The 15592-nt window shown below is 41.4% G+C and overlaps 1 protein-coding gene across 5 annotated transcripts in view; it reads left to right on the plus strand.

The window, feature by feature from the left end:
- EML4 (EMAP like 4) overlaps positions 1 to 15592 on the plus strand; it is a 252082-nt gene that overhangs the window by 94463 nt on the left and 142027 nt on the right. For 4 of the 5 annotated variants that reach the window (XM_048843026.2, XM_048843028.2, XM_048843030.2 and 1 more), the window contains exon 1: positions 10902 to 11204. The exons of the other annotated variant lie outside the window; for it this stretch is intronic. In XM_048843026.2, coding sequence (XP_048698983.1) covers positions 11138 to 11204 — 67 coding nt within the window. In that variant the 5' untranslated portion in view covers positions 10902 to 11137. Of the gene's footprint in view, positions 1 to 10901; positions 11205 to 15592 lie in introns of those variants that run through there. 5 annotated transcript variants of the gene reach the window in all.

Consider the following 15592-nt stretch of genomic DNA (forward strand, 5'->3'; position numbering starts at 1 on the left):
CAAGGGTCTCCGTGTGCGGCCCGCACCCTGAGCACTGACTCCGCAGCTCCCATTGGCCAGGAACTGCGAACAATAGGAACTGCAGGGGCAGAGCCTGCCTTAGCCCGCTGCGCTGCCAACCGGGAGCCACCCGAGGTAAGTGGGGCTAGGGGGCTCTGTGTCGCTCCCAGAATTGGCCAACACGTCCCTGCAACCCCGGGGGGGGGGCAGGGGACTTCATGTGCTGACCCTGCCTGCAGGCACGGCCCCCGTAGCTTCCATTGGCTGCAGTTTGCGGCCAGTGGGAGCTGCGGAGTTGGTGCTCAGGGTGTGGGCAGCGCATAGATATTCCCTGACCCCCCCACAGGGTCTGCAGAGATGTGCCGGCCGCTTCCGGGAGCGGCGTGGGGCCAGGGCAGGGAGGGAGCCCCGCTGCGCCACTGGACTTTTAGCGCCTAAAACTCAAACTCCCAGTCCGTGGGCCATCTGCGGCCTGCGAACCTCCCCCGTGTGGCCCGCGGGACTCCAGCAGTTTTGGGGCCGGGTCTCTCCCTTGGCCCCGTCTGCCGCCCCCAGGCGCTCCTGCTACCATGGGCCCCGGCAACAAGTGGTGTCTGCCTGCTTGCTCCAGTGGCTGCTGGCCCCTCCCTGCGGCCCTGGGGCAGGGCTGTGTCTCCGTGCACTGCCCCCGCCCCAAACGCCCTGCAGCCAATGGGAAGCTGCAGGGCCAGTGCCTTGGGGCATCAGCATGCAGATGCCCCCTGGCCCGACCCGCCTTGGAGCCCCAGGTAAGTGCCGCACCACAGACCCCCTCCCAGAGCCTGCACCCCCTCCCCACATACTCCCTCCCACCCCCAAATTCCCTCCCAGAGCCTGCACCCCCTTCCCACGCACCCCCAGCCCCCAAACTCCCTCTCCTAGCCTGCATCCCCCCCTTTCCCACACACCCTCTCCTGCCCCCAAACTCCCTCCCAGAGCCCACACCCCAGACCCCCTCCCGCCCCAAAACTCTCTCCTAGAGCCTGCACCCCCTTCCCACATACCCCCTCCTGCCCCCAAACTCCCTCCCAGAGCCTGCACCCCTCCTCCCTCCCAGAGCTTGCAACCCCATCCCCTCCTCTTGCACCCCCACCCCCTGCTCCAGCCCTGAGCCCGCACCCAGCACCCAAACTCATTCCCAGAGCCTGCACCCCAGACCCCCTCCCCCACCCAAACTCCCTCCCAGAGCCCAACCTCTCATTTCTTCTGCACCCAAACTCCCTACCAGAGCCTGCACTCCAATCACCTACCCCAGACCTCCTCCCCCACCCAAACTCCCTCCCAGAGCCTTAGGCAGGTGGGGGGCATAGTTTTGGGGGGGCTGGTTCTGGGCGGCATGAGTGACATTATTGGCCCGCTGGCAGGATTTGAGGACTGGCACTGGCCGTAAAGTAAATTGAGTTTGACACCCCTGGCCTAAAATCTCCCAATTTGGCTTCAGTAGCCTCTGGGAGATGGAGCCTGATTCCGGGAGACTGCTGGCAAAACTGAGAGGGTTAGCAACCCTAGTGTGGACCTTAAGAGGTTCACAGGGCCTTGTGTTGGGCCTTTTTACCAGAGATGATTTTTATCCTGTAAGTAGATGAACCATCATTTTATATCCTTTTTAATCTGAGATTTTTCTGATCCACTGAGCACCTAATAGGGTATTGTACCCTATCTGATAATAAATGAGGGTCTTGAACAAACATAGACTTGGTCTTAGGTAATCAAACTGGTTTCACATTGCTATTGTTTACATTTAAATTGGCTGGTACAAATACATTTTAAGGATGGTACAACAATCAAACATTGCAGTAGTCTATATTTTCTACTAGCTGATAGAGTCCAAATTTTTTGTTTGTTTGTTTGCTGGAATTAAACTTCTAAAAAATAAAAGCGTTTAACTTTTAAGCAATGTAGTATTTCTGGAAACCAAAAAAGCACTGCATTTTGAAATCACTTTACATTTTTGCAGTAATCCCTCTTCCCCCTGCCCACCACAATACACTGTAAATGGCAATGGTTTTCTTCATGTTGAAATGAATTAAATAATCAGACTGCTAGTCATTTCCATAACCATAGCTTTGGAGTGACGAATACTATCAGTTACTAGTTTGTTTTCAATAATCGAACTTTTGCTGATTACTTAAAGAAAAATGAATGTGCTACATAATATTATCATAACCGTGTGCGTCGTTTAAAGTATATAGTAGTTGCCAAAATAAGACTTTAGAGTCGCCCACTTATGGAGAACTTCCATGGGTGAAACAAACTTGGCCTGAGGTGAAATAGTAAGGATCTCTGTACAAAAATACAGAATTCTCTGGTGGTGATGCTGCCATTCAGGATTACCCCTGTTTCAGTTTTGTTATGGTATATGTAATCATAATATAGCATGGCAAATGTCATTAGCAAAAAAATGACCTGGAATGCATGCCCGGAATAAGAGGCCATAAAAGAGATGCTTTGTCTGATGTACTTTTTGACTTACTACATTTTAATTTTATCTTTTTAACTCATTGTCTTTCTTGTTTCCCTTCTATTAGATGTTATCTCTACTTCACGCACACCTTGCCCTCTATTTTTGTTCACTATTTATATTATAGTAGCACCCAGAAGCCGCACTCAGAATGAGGGACACACTGTGCTAATCACTGTGTAATTACAGGTATGGTGCCTGCCCTGAAAGAACTTACTGTTTAAGAGTTATTATGCGCGCTCTCTCCCATCCCTTTGTATTGTTCTTCTGCTCTATTTTGCGTCAACTCTTGCTCCCCTCATTGTGTTGACCGTGACATGAGCTGTATTAGGATCCTGCACTATGAAACTGTGTTGTGCTAATGCTTCAGAAAACATGATTTTAGTAAAACAACATTCCAGCGCTGGGACCTTGAGTTGAAGCAAGAGAAGAGGAACATTGGGCATCTGGAAATGAGTGATTGTAAGGTAGCTGAGCTTCTCTAGCTGACTTTTCCTGAGCAATCTCTGGCACTGGGAAACCTGGGGCCTCGGGTTAATGAAAGCATTAAATCCTAGAAACTGTTCTTGTCCATTCTAATTTATTAGCCTATGTATATTTCATATGAACCCCTTCCCGCCCCCGCCCCACCCCCCAAAAAAAACCCCAGACCTCTTCTAAGTGACTCTTATTCACAGATGCCCTGCTGTGTTGTGAAAATATATTTGATCCAGCCAGTGAGCATGTTTTTAATTGAAATATATATTTTGGAACTAATTACATTTCTTCAGTTATTTCTTGTGATTCATCTAATAAAACAGGTTGATCAGTTTTGCCAGGAAAGGGATCAAGTATATAAAATTGTTTTAAAGTTACATATTGGTTTCTGAAGAGAGGTTTTTCCCCAAGAAAAGGGAATAAAATAGTCTAACAGTTTTCTTAAAGCATTGGGTTGGTCAGTTATTAAAGAAATCACTGCAATTCTGCCTTTCCACTGGGGAATAGCAATAAAGTATATGGTAAAAAGATGTAGCCAGTTGCTGAGATGCCATATTTGGCTAGCATGAAGATTATTATTTACTGAAACACTGCTGCTGCTAGTTGTATGTTGAAAAGCTGTTAGCTATTAAATGATTAAAGAACATTGACTCTTAAAAAATTGAATTAATCGCTGCTGGTATGTTGCCATTCAAAAAAAAATACACATTACATGAATCCAAATAATAGATCATTGCAAGGTTAATTATATGCAATTATACATACAGTTTGTGTACCTCAGGAGTGGGCAGACTTTGGGGCCCAAGGGCCACATCTGTGTATAGAAATTGTATGGTGGGCCATGAGTGCTCACGCAATTGGGGTTGGGGTGCAAGACGAGGTGAGGGTTCTGGTTGGAGGTGAGGGCTCCAGAGTGGGGCCAGAAATGAGGAGTTCAGGGTGCAGAAGGGGGCTCCGGGGTGGGGTGGAGACGAGGGCTGCAGCTGGGGGTGCGGGCTTTGGGGTGGTGCTGGGGATGAGGGGTTTGGGATGTAGGAGGGTGCTTTGGGTTGAGACCGAGGGGTTCAGAGAGCAGGAGGGGGATCAGGGATGGGGCAGGGGGTTGGGGCCCAGAGAGGTGGCTCAGGGTGGCACTTGCCTCAAGCAGCTCCCGGAAGCAGCAACATGTCTTCTCTTCGGCTCCTACGCGGCCAGGCGGCTCTGCTGTGTGCTGCCCCATCCGCAGGCACTGCCCCTGCAGCTCCCATTGGCTGCGGTTCCCCAAAACACCCATAAGAATGGCCATATTCGGTCAGACCAAAGGTCAGTCTAGCCCAGTATCCTGCCTTTTGACAGTGGCCAATACCAGGTATCCCAGAGGGAATGAACAGAACAAGTAATCACCAAACGATCCATCGCAAATGATCCATCCCTGGTTGCCCATTCCCAGCTTCTGGCAAACAGAGGTTAGGGACACCATCCCTGTACATTCTGGCAAATAGCCATTGATGGACCTATCTTCCATGAACTTATCTAGTTCGTTTTTGAACCCTATTATAGTCTTGGCCTGCACAACATCCTCTGGCAAGGAGTTCCACAGGTTGACTGTGTGTTATGTGGAAAAAATACTTCCTTTTGTTTGTTTTAAACCTGCTGCCTATTCATTTCACTTGGTGACCCTAGTTCTTGTGTTTATGAGGAGTAAATAACACTTCCTTATTTACTTTCTCCACCAGTCATCCAGTCATGATTTTATAGACCTCTATCATATCCCTTCTTAGTCGTCTCTTTTCCAAGCTGAAAAGTCCCAGTCTTATTAATCTTTCCTCATATGGCATACCCCTAATCATTTTTGTTGCTCTTTTCTGAACCTTTTCCAATTCCAATATATCTTTTTTGAAATGGGGCGACCACATCTGCATTCAGTATTCAAGATGTGGGCATACCATGGATTTTTACAGAGGCAATATGATATCTTCTGTCTTATTATCTATTCCTTTCTTAACGATTCCCAACATTCTGTTCACTTTTTTGACTGCCACTGCACGTTGCGTGGATGTTTTCAGAGCACTATCCACAATGACTCCACTCTTTCTTGAGTGGTAACAGCCAATTTAGACCCCATCATTTTAGATGTAGTTGGGATTATGTTTTCCAGTGTGCATTACTTTGAATTTCATCTGCCATTTTGTTGCCCAGTCACCCAGTTTTGAGAGATCCTTTTGTAGCTCTTCTCAGTCTGTCTGGGTATTAACTATCTTGAGCAATTTTGTATCATCTGCAAATCTTGCCATCTCACTGTTTACTCCTTTTTCCAGATCATTTATGAATATATTGAATAGAACTGGTCCCAGTACAGACCCTAGGGGACACCACTATTTACCTCTCTACATTCTGAAAACTGACTATTTATTCCTACCCTTTGTTTCCTATCTTTTAACCAGTTACCAAACCATGAGAGAACCTTCCTTCTTATCCCATGACGGCTTACTTTACTTCAGAGCCTTTGGTGAGGGATCTTGTGGAAAGGCTTTCTGAAAATCTGAGTACGGTATATCCACTGGATCCCCCTTGTCCACATGCTTGTTGACCCCCTCAAAGAATTTTAATAGATTGGTGAGGCATGATTTCCCTTTAAAAAAACCATGTTGACTCTTCCCCAACAAATTATGTTCATCTATGTGTCTGACAATTTTGTTCTTTACTATAGTTTCAACTAGTTTACCCGATACTGAAATCTGGTTTATCGGCCTGTAATTGCTTGGATCACCTCTGGAGCCCTTTTTAAAAATTGGAGTCACATTAGCTATCCTCCAATCATTTGGTACAGAAGCTGATTTAAATGATAGGTTACAGACTACAGTTAGTAGTTCTGCAATTTCACATTTGAGTTCCTTCAGAACTCTTGGGTGAATACCATCTGATACTGGTGACTTATTACTGTTTAGTTTATCAATTTGTTCCCAAGCCTCCTCTAATGACATCTCAATCTGGGACAGTTCCTCAGATTTGTCACCTAAAAAGAATGGCTCAGGTGTGGGAATCTCCCTCACATCCTCAGCCGTGAAGACCGATGCAAAGAATTCATTTAGTTTTGCCACAATGGCCTTATCGTCTTCGAGTGCTCCTTTAGCATTTGGATCGCCCAGTGGCTCCACTGGTTGTTTAGCAGTTGTTTTCCTGTTTCTGATGTACTGAAAAAAAAATTTCTATTACTTTTTGCATCTTTGGCTAGTTACTTTTTAAATTCTTTTTTGGCTTTCCTAATTATATTTTTACATTTCATTTGCCAGAGTTTATGCTCCTTTCTGTTTTCCTCACTAGGATTTTACTTCCACTTTTTAAAGGATGGCTTTTTGCCTCTCACAACTTCTTTTACTTTGTTGTTTAGCCACGGTGTCACTTTTTTGGTTCTCTTACTCTGTTTTTTAATTTGGGGTATACATTTAAGTTGAGCCTCTATTATGGTGTCTTTAAAAAGTTTTCATGCAGCTTGCAGGGATTTCACTTTTGGTGCTGTACCTTTTAATTTCTGTTTACCTAACCTCTTCATTTTAGTGTAGTTCCCCTTTCTGAAATTAAATGCTCTAGTGTGGGGCTGCTGTGGTGTTTTCTCCACCACAGGGATGTTAAATTTAATTATATTATGGTCACTATTACCAAGGGGTCCAGCTATATTCACCTCTTGGACCAGATCCTGTGCCTTTCCTCATGTGGGTTCTAGGACTAGCTGCTGCAAGAAGCAGTCATTTAAGGTGTCAAGAAACTTTATCTCTGCATCCTGGCCTGAGGTGACATGTACCCAGTCAATATGGGGATAGTTGAAATCCTCCATTATTATTGAGTTTTTTATTTTAGTAGCCTCTCTAAGCTCCCTGAGCATTTCACAGTCACTATCACCATCCTGGTCAGGCAGTTGGTAATATATCCCTACTGCTATATTCTTATTATTAGAGCATGGAATTACTATTCAGACAGATTCTGTGGTACAGTTTGGTTCATCTAAGATTTTTATTCATTTGATTCTGCACTTCCTTTCACATATAGTGCCACTCCCCCACCAGCACGACCCATTCTGTCCTTCCGATTTATTTTGTACCCTGGTATTACTGTGTCCCATTGATTATCCTTATTCCACCAAGTTTCTGTGATGCCTATTATATCAATATCCTCATTTTATATGAGGCACTCTAGTTCGCCCATCTTATTATTTAGACTTCTAGCATTGGTAAATAAACACTTTAAAAACTTGTCACTTTTTAGCTGTCTGCCATTACATGATGTAATTGGATGAGACTTTTTTCTTTTCACTGTTTCTCATCCGATCTTACCTGTATTTTATCATCTTCCATCCTCTCCTCCTTACTATGACATAGGGAATCTCCATTAATAGATCCTCCCCTAAGGGATATCGCTGTCCGAACCACATGCTCCTCTGCACCTGTCGGCTTTCCCCCGGCCGTTTAGTTTAAAAACTGCTCTACGACCTTTTTAATTTTAAGTGTCAGCACCCCAGAGTTAAATAATAGCGGAGAGGAGGAGAAACAAAGTAAGAGACGATTGTTAAGAGTGAAAAGCTTTGAAGAGCTGGAAATGGAAAAGACTCTGTGGAGTGCAAAGAAATTGCAGAAGAGAAAGCTCTTGCACTAGGAGTGGTGTAATTGTTTGAAGCGACAGATTAAGGACCCAGCTAGAAGGGTGGAAGGCACTTAAGAGGCAAAGTTCATGAGATAAGCAAGACCTTGTCCATGAGGGTTTTAAAGCCAAAGAGAACAAGATTTGTCTGGATCCTGAAATTAATGGGAAGCATGTGGATTTGTATGAATACTGGGGTTGTAACTGTTCATGCCATTTTTTATAATGAACACATTGTATGGTATCAAAGATCATATTGCAATGACTGGCATTAGTGCCCTGAGTCAAGTCAGCAATATATGCAAAAGGGAAGATGTATATCACACTAGCTATAACTTGAATATGTTTATGGCAAATATTGTTCCCCTTTGCACAGGTGTAGAAGGCCAGACAGGCAGTGGAACTGATAGACTTCCACTGGGTGACTGGAAAGAAGCACAGGATGTAGGATTCTTTGTGTGCAGCTATACTCGGAGAAGGCTCCACCCTATTGTACAGTGTTGTTTTGAAGGTGTAGCAGGTTGGGGGAAGGCTGGAAAGTGGCCAGTGGATTCAGAACTACACATATTCATTAGTAAGCCCCATCTCCAGTATAGGGATGATTAGGGGAGCAGGGCAGAATGGCGGTCATGGAGTGGTTGTGCTGTCATTCCTTGCAGAGTATTTAGTTATTCTCACTGCCCCACCCATCCACACACACCGAGTGCACAGAATTTTGAGAGTCCTTATATAATTAACCATCAGACACTTACAACGGCATAGCCATCTTGTTGACCAGCATGGTCAACAGTCATTTTAAGCAAACCATTTCAACAATAAACAGTTTAAGACAAGGACCGAAAAATGTACTGTTTTACTTCAAACTCTATTCAAAATTATATTCTGAGCTCTGTATTCCAATAGTGTGTTTTGCTTCTTTAAGGAGTGCTTTAAGTGTGCTTTGCTTCCTCAGGAAATACACATTTTGCTCTGGTGGGTGGTAGGTAGGGTTGCAAACACTCCAGGGTTGTCCTGGAGTCTCCAGGAATTAAAGGTTAATCTTTAATTAAAGATTATGTCATGTGATGAAACCTTCAGGAATACGTCCAACCAAAATTGGCAACCCTAGTGGTAGGTCGTGAGCTTAGTTGGAAATACTGCATTAATGTAGCTTCATAGTGGGGGATTTTGTTGTTGTTTTCTTTTAAGAAATCCCTCTTCATCAGAACTAAAAATCGTTTGTGTCAAAGGTCATACATCTGGAAACATTAGCATTTAATTTCCCATATGCACAATACAAGCTCTTAGTTGCGTCCTGCAACAAGAATTCTGCCTTTATCCTAGAAATCCAACAATCCAAAGTTAATTTATTGTTTAAAGCCGTGTTTCAGTTGGGTGTCTCCTGTTTATCATGTACAATTGGTTATATTTTATGATCATCAAGAGCAATTTTAAGAGTAGGGAATTAGGTCTCTCTTCACCTCCCCCTCTGTTCTGTACCACTTAGCAAACCCAGCAATCTGTTTGTTGGCCCAAATGTCGTATTCTGAATTTCAATTTTGCTTGTTTTTGTTCTCTTTAATGATGTTACAAGAAACAGGGGTGGAGTGGGGTTTTAAGTGATTCCCTGTCTCAGCAGTTCACCACCATCCAGTTTCTCAGGTGATTTCCCATTCTACCTTCTGCTTACTGGTGCAAGAGTTGTGTAGACTTGCATGTTCTGGTGATAGCCCATCTGATCTTTTGCTTATTTCTGTTTTAATCTCTTATAAGGTAAATTCTTTCCTTCCACAATGGGAAGCTTTCAGGAGTAGCTACAAGGCACATATTTTTGCTGGAATCGACTAGCTCAGGGAGTTTGAGTTTGAAAAACATCCTCTTGTGTATTATTTTTACTTTTAAGAATGTGTTGTCACAAACTCTTGAAGAACAATTCACATTAGAGGAGTGAGAGATGTTCAGAGCTCAGACAGGTTTCAGAGTAGCAGCCGTGTTAGTCTGTATTCACAAAAAGAAAAGGAGTACTTGTGGCATCTTAGAGACTAACCAATTTATTTGAGCATAAGCTTTCGTGAGCTACAGCTCACTTCGTCGGATGCAGTTCAGACAGTATCACATGCCCATTGCCTTTTGAATGGTGAGACTTGACCCCAGCGTGCTTTTGTTTCTGATACCCTACTCTTTTTAGTCTCTCTTTTGCTGCAGGTATTTAACTTTTGCCTTTCTATGGCTCTGCAAAGCTTTGAAAGTGCTAGATTATTTAAAGCATATTAGAGATATAAGGGAAAATATATGCAATATGTAACCACCGATTCCTTTGTTTTGACATTTATCTTACTGTATTCATTTTGCCAGTTGGCTTCAGGCACAGCTACCAAAAGAATGAGCACATGTTGCATTCATTAGTTCTCATCTGGCTCTACTTGGTTTTGCAAGACAGACAAAAGCATGGTCATATTAAATAGACTGTAATGCATTTGTAATATGAGTTCTCTCACACTTAATGGAATGATAGCATTGCAAAAGCAGCTAGTTTTAAACTAGGATATTACACTTCAGTTTATTGTAAAATAGTGCATATAAGCATATTGCCAATGGTAGCATTACTTTTTAATTTTGAGAGATATGGTATGAAAATACCAAAAATTGGTATATCACTTCCATTTTCTCATGCATTGTTTGGCTGCAGTTACAATTTTTATTGATTGTAATACATGAGCAAACACACTTTGGGACAGTAACAGTTTTCATTTACACTGTTTTTGTTCGTTTTTCCAGTTATTAAAAATGCAACATTGGAACTCCTCCTGGTTAGTTATTCTTAACTATAATTGTTTGTTCAGGTCTATGTAGGTGAATAAAAATTCAGTTGTTGCTTTTTTAATTTTGTAAAAACTAATCTGAAAAACCTGTGGATTAGCACGCATTGAGGACAAGTGGCAGTATAGCTTAATCTGAAGGAGAAATAGCAGAGGTACAGGTCTCTAAATTAAGAACCCAACTTTGCTCCTGTTGATTTAAATGGGGGTAGGAATGGACCCTTATTGTGTAGAAACAATAGCCTTTTTTTTCTTTTTTTCCCCTTATTTTGAAAACTAGTTAGTGAGAATTCTGTGAATTCCTCGGACTTTTTGCTAAAACAGAGGTAACAGAGTTCTAACATTTGAGATCTTTAATGGATAGCTCGTGCACTGTGACAAATTGCTGTAGTGCATGGGTTAGTGAGTGCCTTTATTATTGTATTTCTGATGTCTGAGATTTAGCCACTCCCTGAAACAGTCTCAGATTTTTTTTCTGCATCCCACCCCCTTTTGCCTCTCTCTCTCTCTCTCTCTCTCAAAAGCAGAAGCTTTCCTCTTGCTCAGAGTGCAAAGAGAGGCAGAAGGAGGAGACCTATCTTAAGGAGTTTTTATTTGTGCCAACACAGAAGTGCTTTGTGGTGGGCCATCTGGACTGGGAGGATTTCCTCAGAATTCAAAGTATGCCTTCAGATTTACAGAGCTGGGATTTACTCTGAAACTATCTGGGAAGGCAGCAAGAAACATAGAAACAACTGGTTTTATAGTACTTGTAACATAGGTGACAAGAATGGAAGACAGCTTGCCTTGTCTTGCTTCAGTATGTGATTCCTCAGCACTTATGAACTTCTGCACTGGTAAAGTATATCTATCTTTTCTTTACTGGGAATGCCAGGGCAGTCTCTGAAAGTTCTTATGAATCATGACAAAAGAAATCTTGTGCTAAAGACTGCTAAAATGAGTTCCCCAACTCTTTCTTTGCCAGTCCCCTTAGCCCACACCAAAAAAAGAAAAAAAAATACAAGTAAATAACATGACAAATATTTATCTGCGTACATCAGTAATTCTGCACCCTTGTTACAGTCAGCAAGGTGTGCTTATTCAGAGATCAAGATAGCTTACTATAATGTAATTTACAGAACAGAATGCATGGTGGCCTTGAAACAAAACAACTTTTTACTAGTGTACATGTACAATATAAAATACTTACTAGAGAGGGAATAATTAAACTAAATGTTTGATGGAAAAATACTCTTGGCGTGGTGACTTTTGTAGTGTGAATACACCCCCGCCCCCCCGGAGAATTGCATGTTAGTTCATAAAATGTATCATATAATGTGTTTTTCATTTTAATTAATATTTCAAATATTAATATATTTCAAATTAATATATGATCTATGTAAGCCTTTTACAGAGAAATGCTTCAGAAAACTAAATGTCTATTTCAACTTCAGTGTTGTATTAAAAAATTAAGTAAGCCACTGCAAGAAAGTTTTGATTGCATCGGGCTCCTAAGGCAGGAGGCAGTAAAGATTCATTCACAATAAGTAGTTAAAATAACCATGCATGCTGAAATTTCAAGTATGTGCAATGCTGTATTTTTGTTTCTGCATGGCATGGCATGTTCTCACAAACTTAACTCAGTCTTCCTTTTCATTTTTAACGTTGACTGAAGCCTTACTAAGAGTAGCAAAAACTTTCAACATAAACTTCCTTTGTTTAAACAATTGTTATCAAACCAAACTGTATTTGGTGTAAGTTAAAAAATTAACTGCAAGGTTCCTGCTCTTTCATAAAGAAGTTTGAAATAGATCTTTAATATTCGGAGACAAGACCACTGAGTCAAATTAGAGGAATGAAAATACTGCTGGGTAGTCAATAAATAAATACTCATCCCAAAATCACACATCCCTCACTGAAAAAAGTACTGCTTTGCTTACTGATTCATAAAGGACAATTTTGATATGAGTACAACAATACATGTACAAAATCACATGCTTTACAGACTTAAGATAAAAGATGAACAGGAAATGATTAATTCCATATTTTAACTTTTTTTTTTTTTTTACGTTTCCCAAATGTAACGGTAAATGCTCAAAGCAGTAGATTTCCATGCATGTTTAATTGGTAGAAGAATAGCACTGCTCTAATTTAAGTTCCTAAACTGGGAAATGTACTGTACTTTATCTGCTGCAGAATTCAAAGCATTCAACCACGATTAATCAGAATGTAATATTAAGATGTTGCAATCAGAGGGGAGTGAATTGGATATTAAAAAAACACTAGTGCTTCTCATAATCCCTTGCATAGTTACACAATGCCAGAACGTACACCAATACGAAGAAGGCTGCTGTTTAACTCTTTAAGTACCCACAGAACAGAAATCAAAGGGCACTAAGTTCTGTGGAAATACTTAGGGTCATATTTGGCCACCCTTGTTGATGCTGAGTGGCACCTTATTCAGCAAAAACTCCCATACGTTTTTATGTTCCTTAGTAAATAAGGTTTTAATAATCCTCTGAAAAAATTCAGGTGCCATCTCAAGCTGGTGATTTTTAAAAGCAAATATGAAATTCCAAATTGTGAATGAGTTGGATGGTTACCTCACTGTTAATTTTTCTTAAGTATTTCCATCCTAATGTGCATTGGAAATATAGGCCCCTTTCTACCTTCTAACAACAGCAATTTTAGTTTTAGTTAATTGGAAGCAGGAGACTACGAAAGGATGATGCTTGTTCCTATAGTCTAAGAAAAGGACTCAAATCTTTAATGTAAATTTTTGTACTTTGTTAAATGTATGTTAAAGTCTCTAAAACAAAAACACAAATAACAATAAAACAAGGATCTTATCATTCAATTTTGTATATCTTTGTCATAATCAAGGTTTTAGCCCTCGTTGGACAAATTAACTTAACATTTGTTTCTATACTTGTTCTGTGGAACATAGCTTCCACTTCGCAATTTTTAAAAAAAAATAGTTCCTATGAAATTTTATTATATAAAATTTTGGAGGGAATTTGCTCTGTTTTGAAAATAAAGCATTTCAAGCTTAAGTAACAAGCATTTTGGAGAAGCAGCTGCTTCTTCACAGTTTTAAACTGGGTTCCATTATAAGTCATATTTTTGATCTTCCCCCTAAAATTGTCTCTTTGGTATAAATGCTTAACAACTCTGAAATGCTTTTTTTAAGAAAACCCACAACATACATTTTAGATATAAGGTGCAGAACACCTTGGTCTGATAATGGTAGTTGATTCACACCTTATAAAAACCTGACCCAGTAAAAGGGCTACTTGCATAAACAAGGTTTGCGGGACTGGCCTCTACTTTGTTTGGCAAAACTGCCACTGATGGCAGGAGTTATGTCTGGGCAAGCTTTTGGCACTCTGCTTTACCACTACCTGTAATTGTTTTCATGTTGTAGTTGTGACTGGCAGAAATGAGTGGGGGAAGGCAGTAGGGGGGAAAGGAGTTTTCTCCACTTATTGTGGGGAAATCCTGATTTCCATTTCCAGATCTTATAGTGCATACATTCAAGTACTCATCCCCTGCTTTCACTAAAAGATTCCTTCATCATGAATGAGGCTAAAGAGTGGAGCACTTGCACTTCCTTTATAGCATGGGATATATCACATCACACCTGGCAGAGAAGCTTATTCAAATTTAAACTACTGGTGCTAGATAGAAGTAGTGGTAATTATTCCGCAAATGTTTGGTTATAAGGATGGCTTTTATAGTTAAAACAGTGTCAGTGCCCCTGTAATAGCATCTTCAGAGAGAACTTGGCTGTAAAAATTAGCTCTGGGATGATATATGTTGTTTCAGCCCAGGATTGAGGTTTTTGTTTTGTACCAGAGAAGATAAATTTACTTGCGAACAAAATTAAGGAATTTTTAAAAATCCAGTAGTGAGTGTGTTGTTGGGGTCTGAGTATTTCAAATTACATTGTAACTTTTTTTAATGAATGTAAGCAAATTCTAATGACACTAACTGCTGTGCAGCTGTTCTTGGAAAGATGGATGACCTTAGACTGTCCTATTGTCTGGAAATCCATATATTTTAAAAGAGTTTTTACTTAGGCTTTGGCTATTCTGGGGTTTTACCATGTTAGATCCATCAGAGCCTAGCAACCAGTAGAAGTACACTGGTTTAAATTCCTATTTTAAGCAGGAAAAGCTCCATTTTGATTAATAGAATTCAAGGCCAGAAGAGATCATTGTGATTGTCCTGTGTGACCTTGTATATAACACAAGCCATACAACTTCCCCAAAATAATGTATGTTTGAACTAGAGGGTATCTTAAAATAAAAATAAAATAAAATAATCCAATCTTGATTTAAAAATTGCCAATGTTGGAGAATCTACCACCAACTTTGATAAATTCTCCCAGTCATCCTCAGTGAAGGTTAATTACCCTCACTGTTAAAAGTGTATGCCCAATTTCCGGTCTGACATCTAGCTTCAGCTTCCAGCCATTGGCTCTTGTTATACCTTTGATCTGGTGCAGCTTGCACTAGTTTCAAGCTGAGATAAGCTGTGTGGGTGCAGATCATGACTTATAGCAGATTTGGCTGTCTACGCTAGGGTTTGGCAGCTAGTCTGGTGACTGGCCACTGATAGGTAATTCTGCAGTGAGGACAAGGCCTTTAGAGTGTGGAGAGGGGAGAGAGAAGGAATTGAAGAGAGTGTCCAGAAAGTCTAGATGTCATATTTCTCTTGTCAGTTGCTCCTGATTCTCTTCCCCAACATAAGGGAGAAGGGGGTTGTTGTACCATGTTTGCTCTATTCTTTTCCTCTCTGTAGCTTTCAGTAATTGAGAGTCTGATGTGTTGGAACTTGGAGGGAAAGTTGGGTGGAATTGCTTAAGGCAGAGGGGCTGTGAGATACATCCTCTGTGCTCCAGTGCTGGCTAAAACATTGAGTCGCTGTGTGATGTTGGGCATCGTCAGAGAAGAGGCACTTTCATAGATGCTAAGTAGTAGTATTTTACAGTTCTTTCCCATGTGACTGTTACTCAGTTAGCTGGGGAATAGTCTGCTCTGTGCTAGGATGCCAGTGGAAAGGGAAAGTTATCTCAGCTGAGATCATTCCCTTGTGCCAAATTGCAGCCTAAAGCAGTCGAGCTGTATGGAGTCACTCTACCCTTGGGAATGGACAGTTGCACACACTGTGGAATGTCTAATGTTGCATTCTGCAGTTTCTGGAAAGGGAGCAGTCTTTGTCTCCCCTTCACCCAGGAAATTCA

The sequence above is a fragment of the Caretta caretta genome, chromosome 3, assembly GCF_965140235.1.
Source record: "Caretta caretta isolate rCarCar2 chromosome 3, rCarCar1.hap1, whole genome shotgun sequence".
NCBI classification, from domain to species: domain Eukaryota; kingdom Metazoa; phylum Chordata; order Testudines; family Cheloniidae; genus Caretta; species Caretta caretta.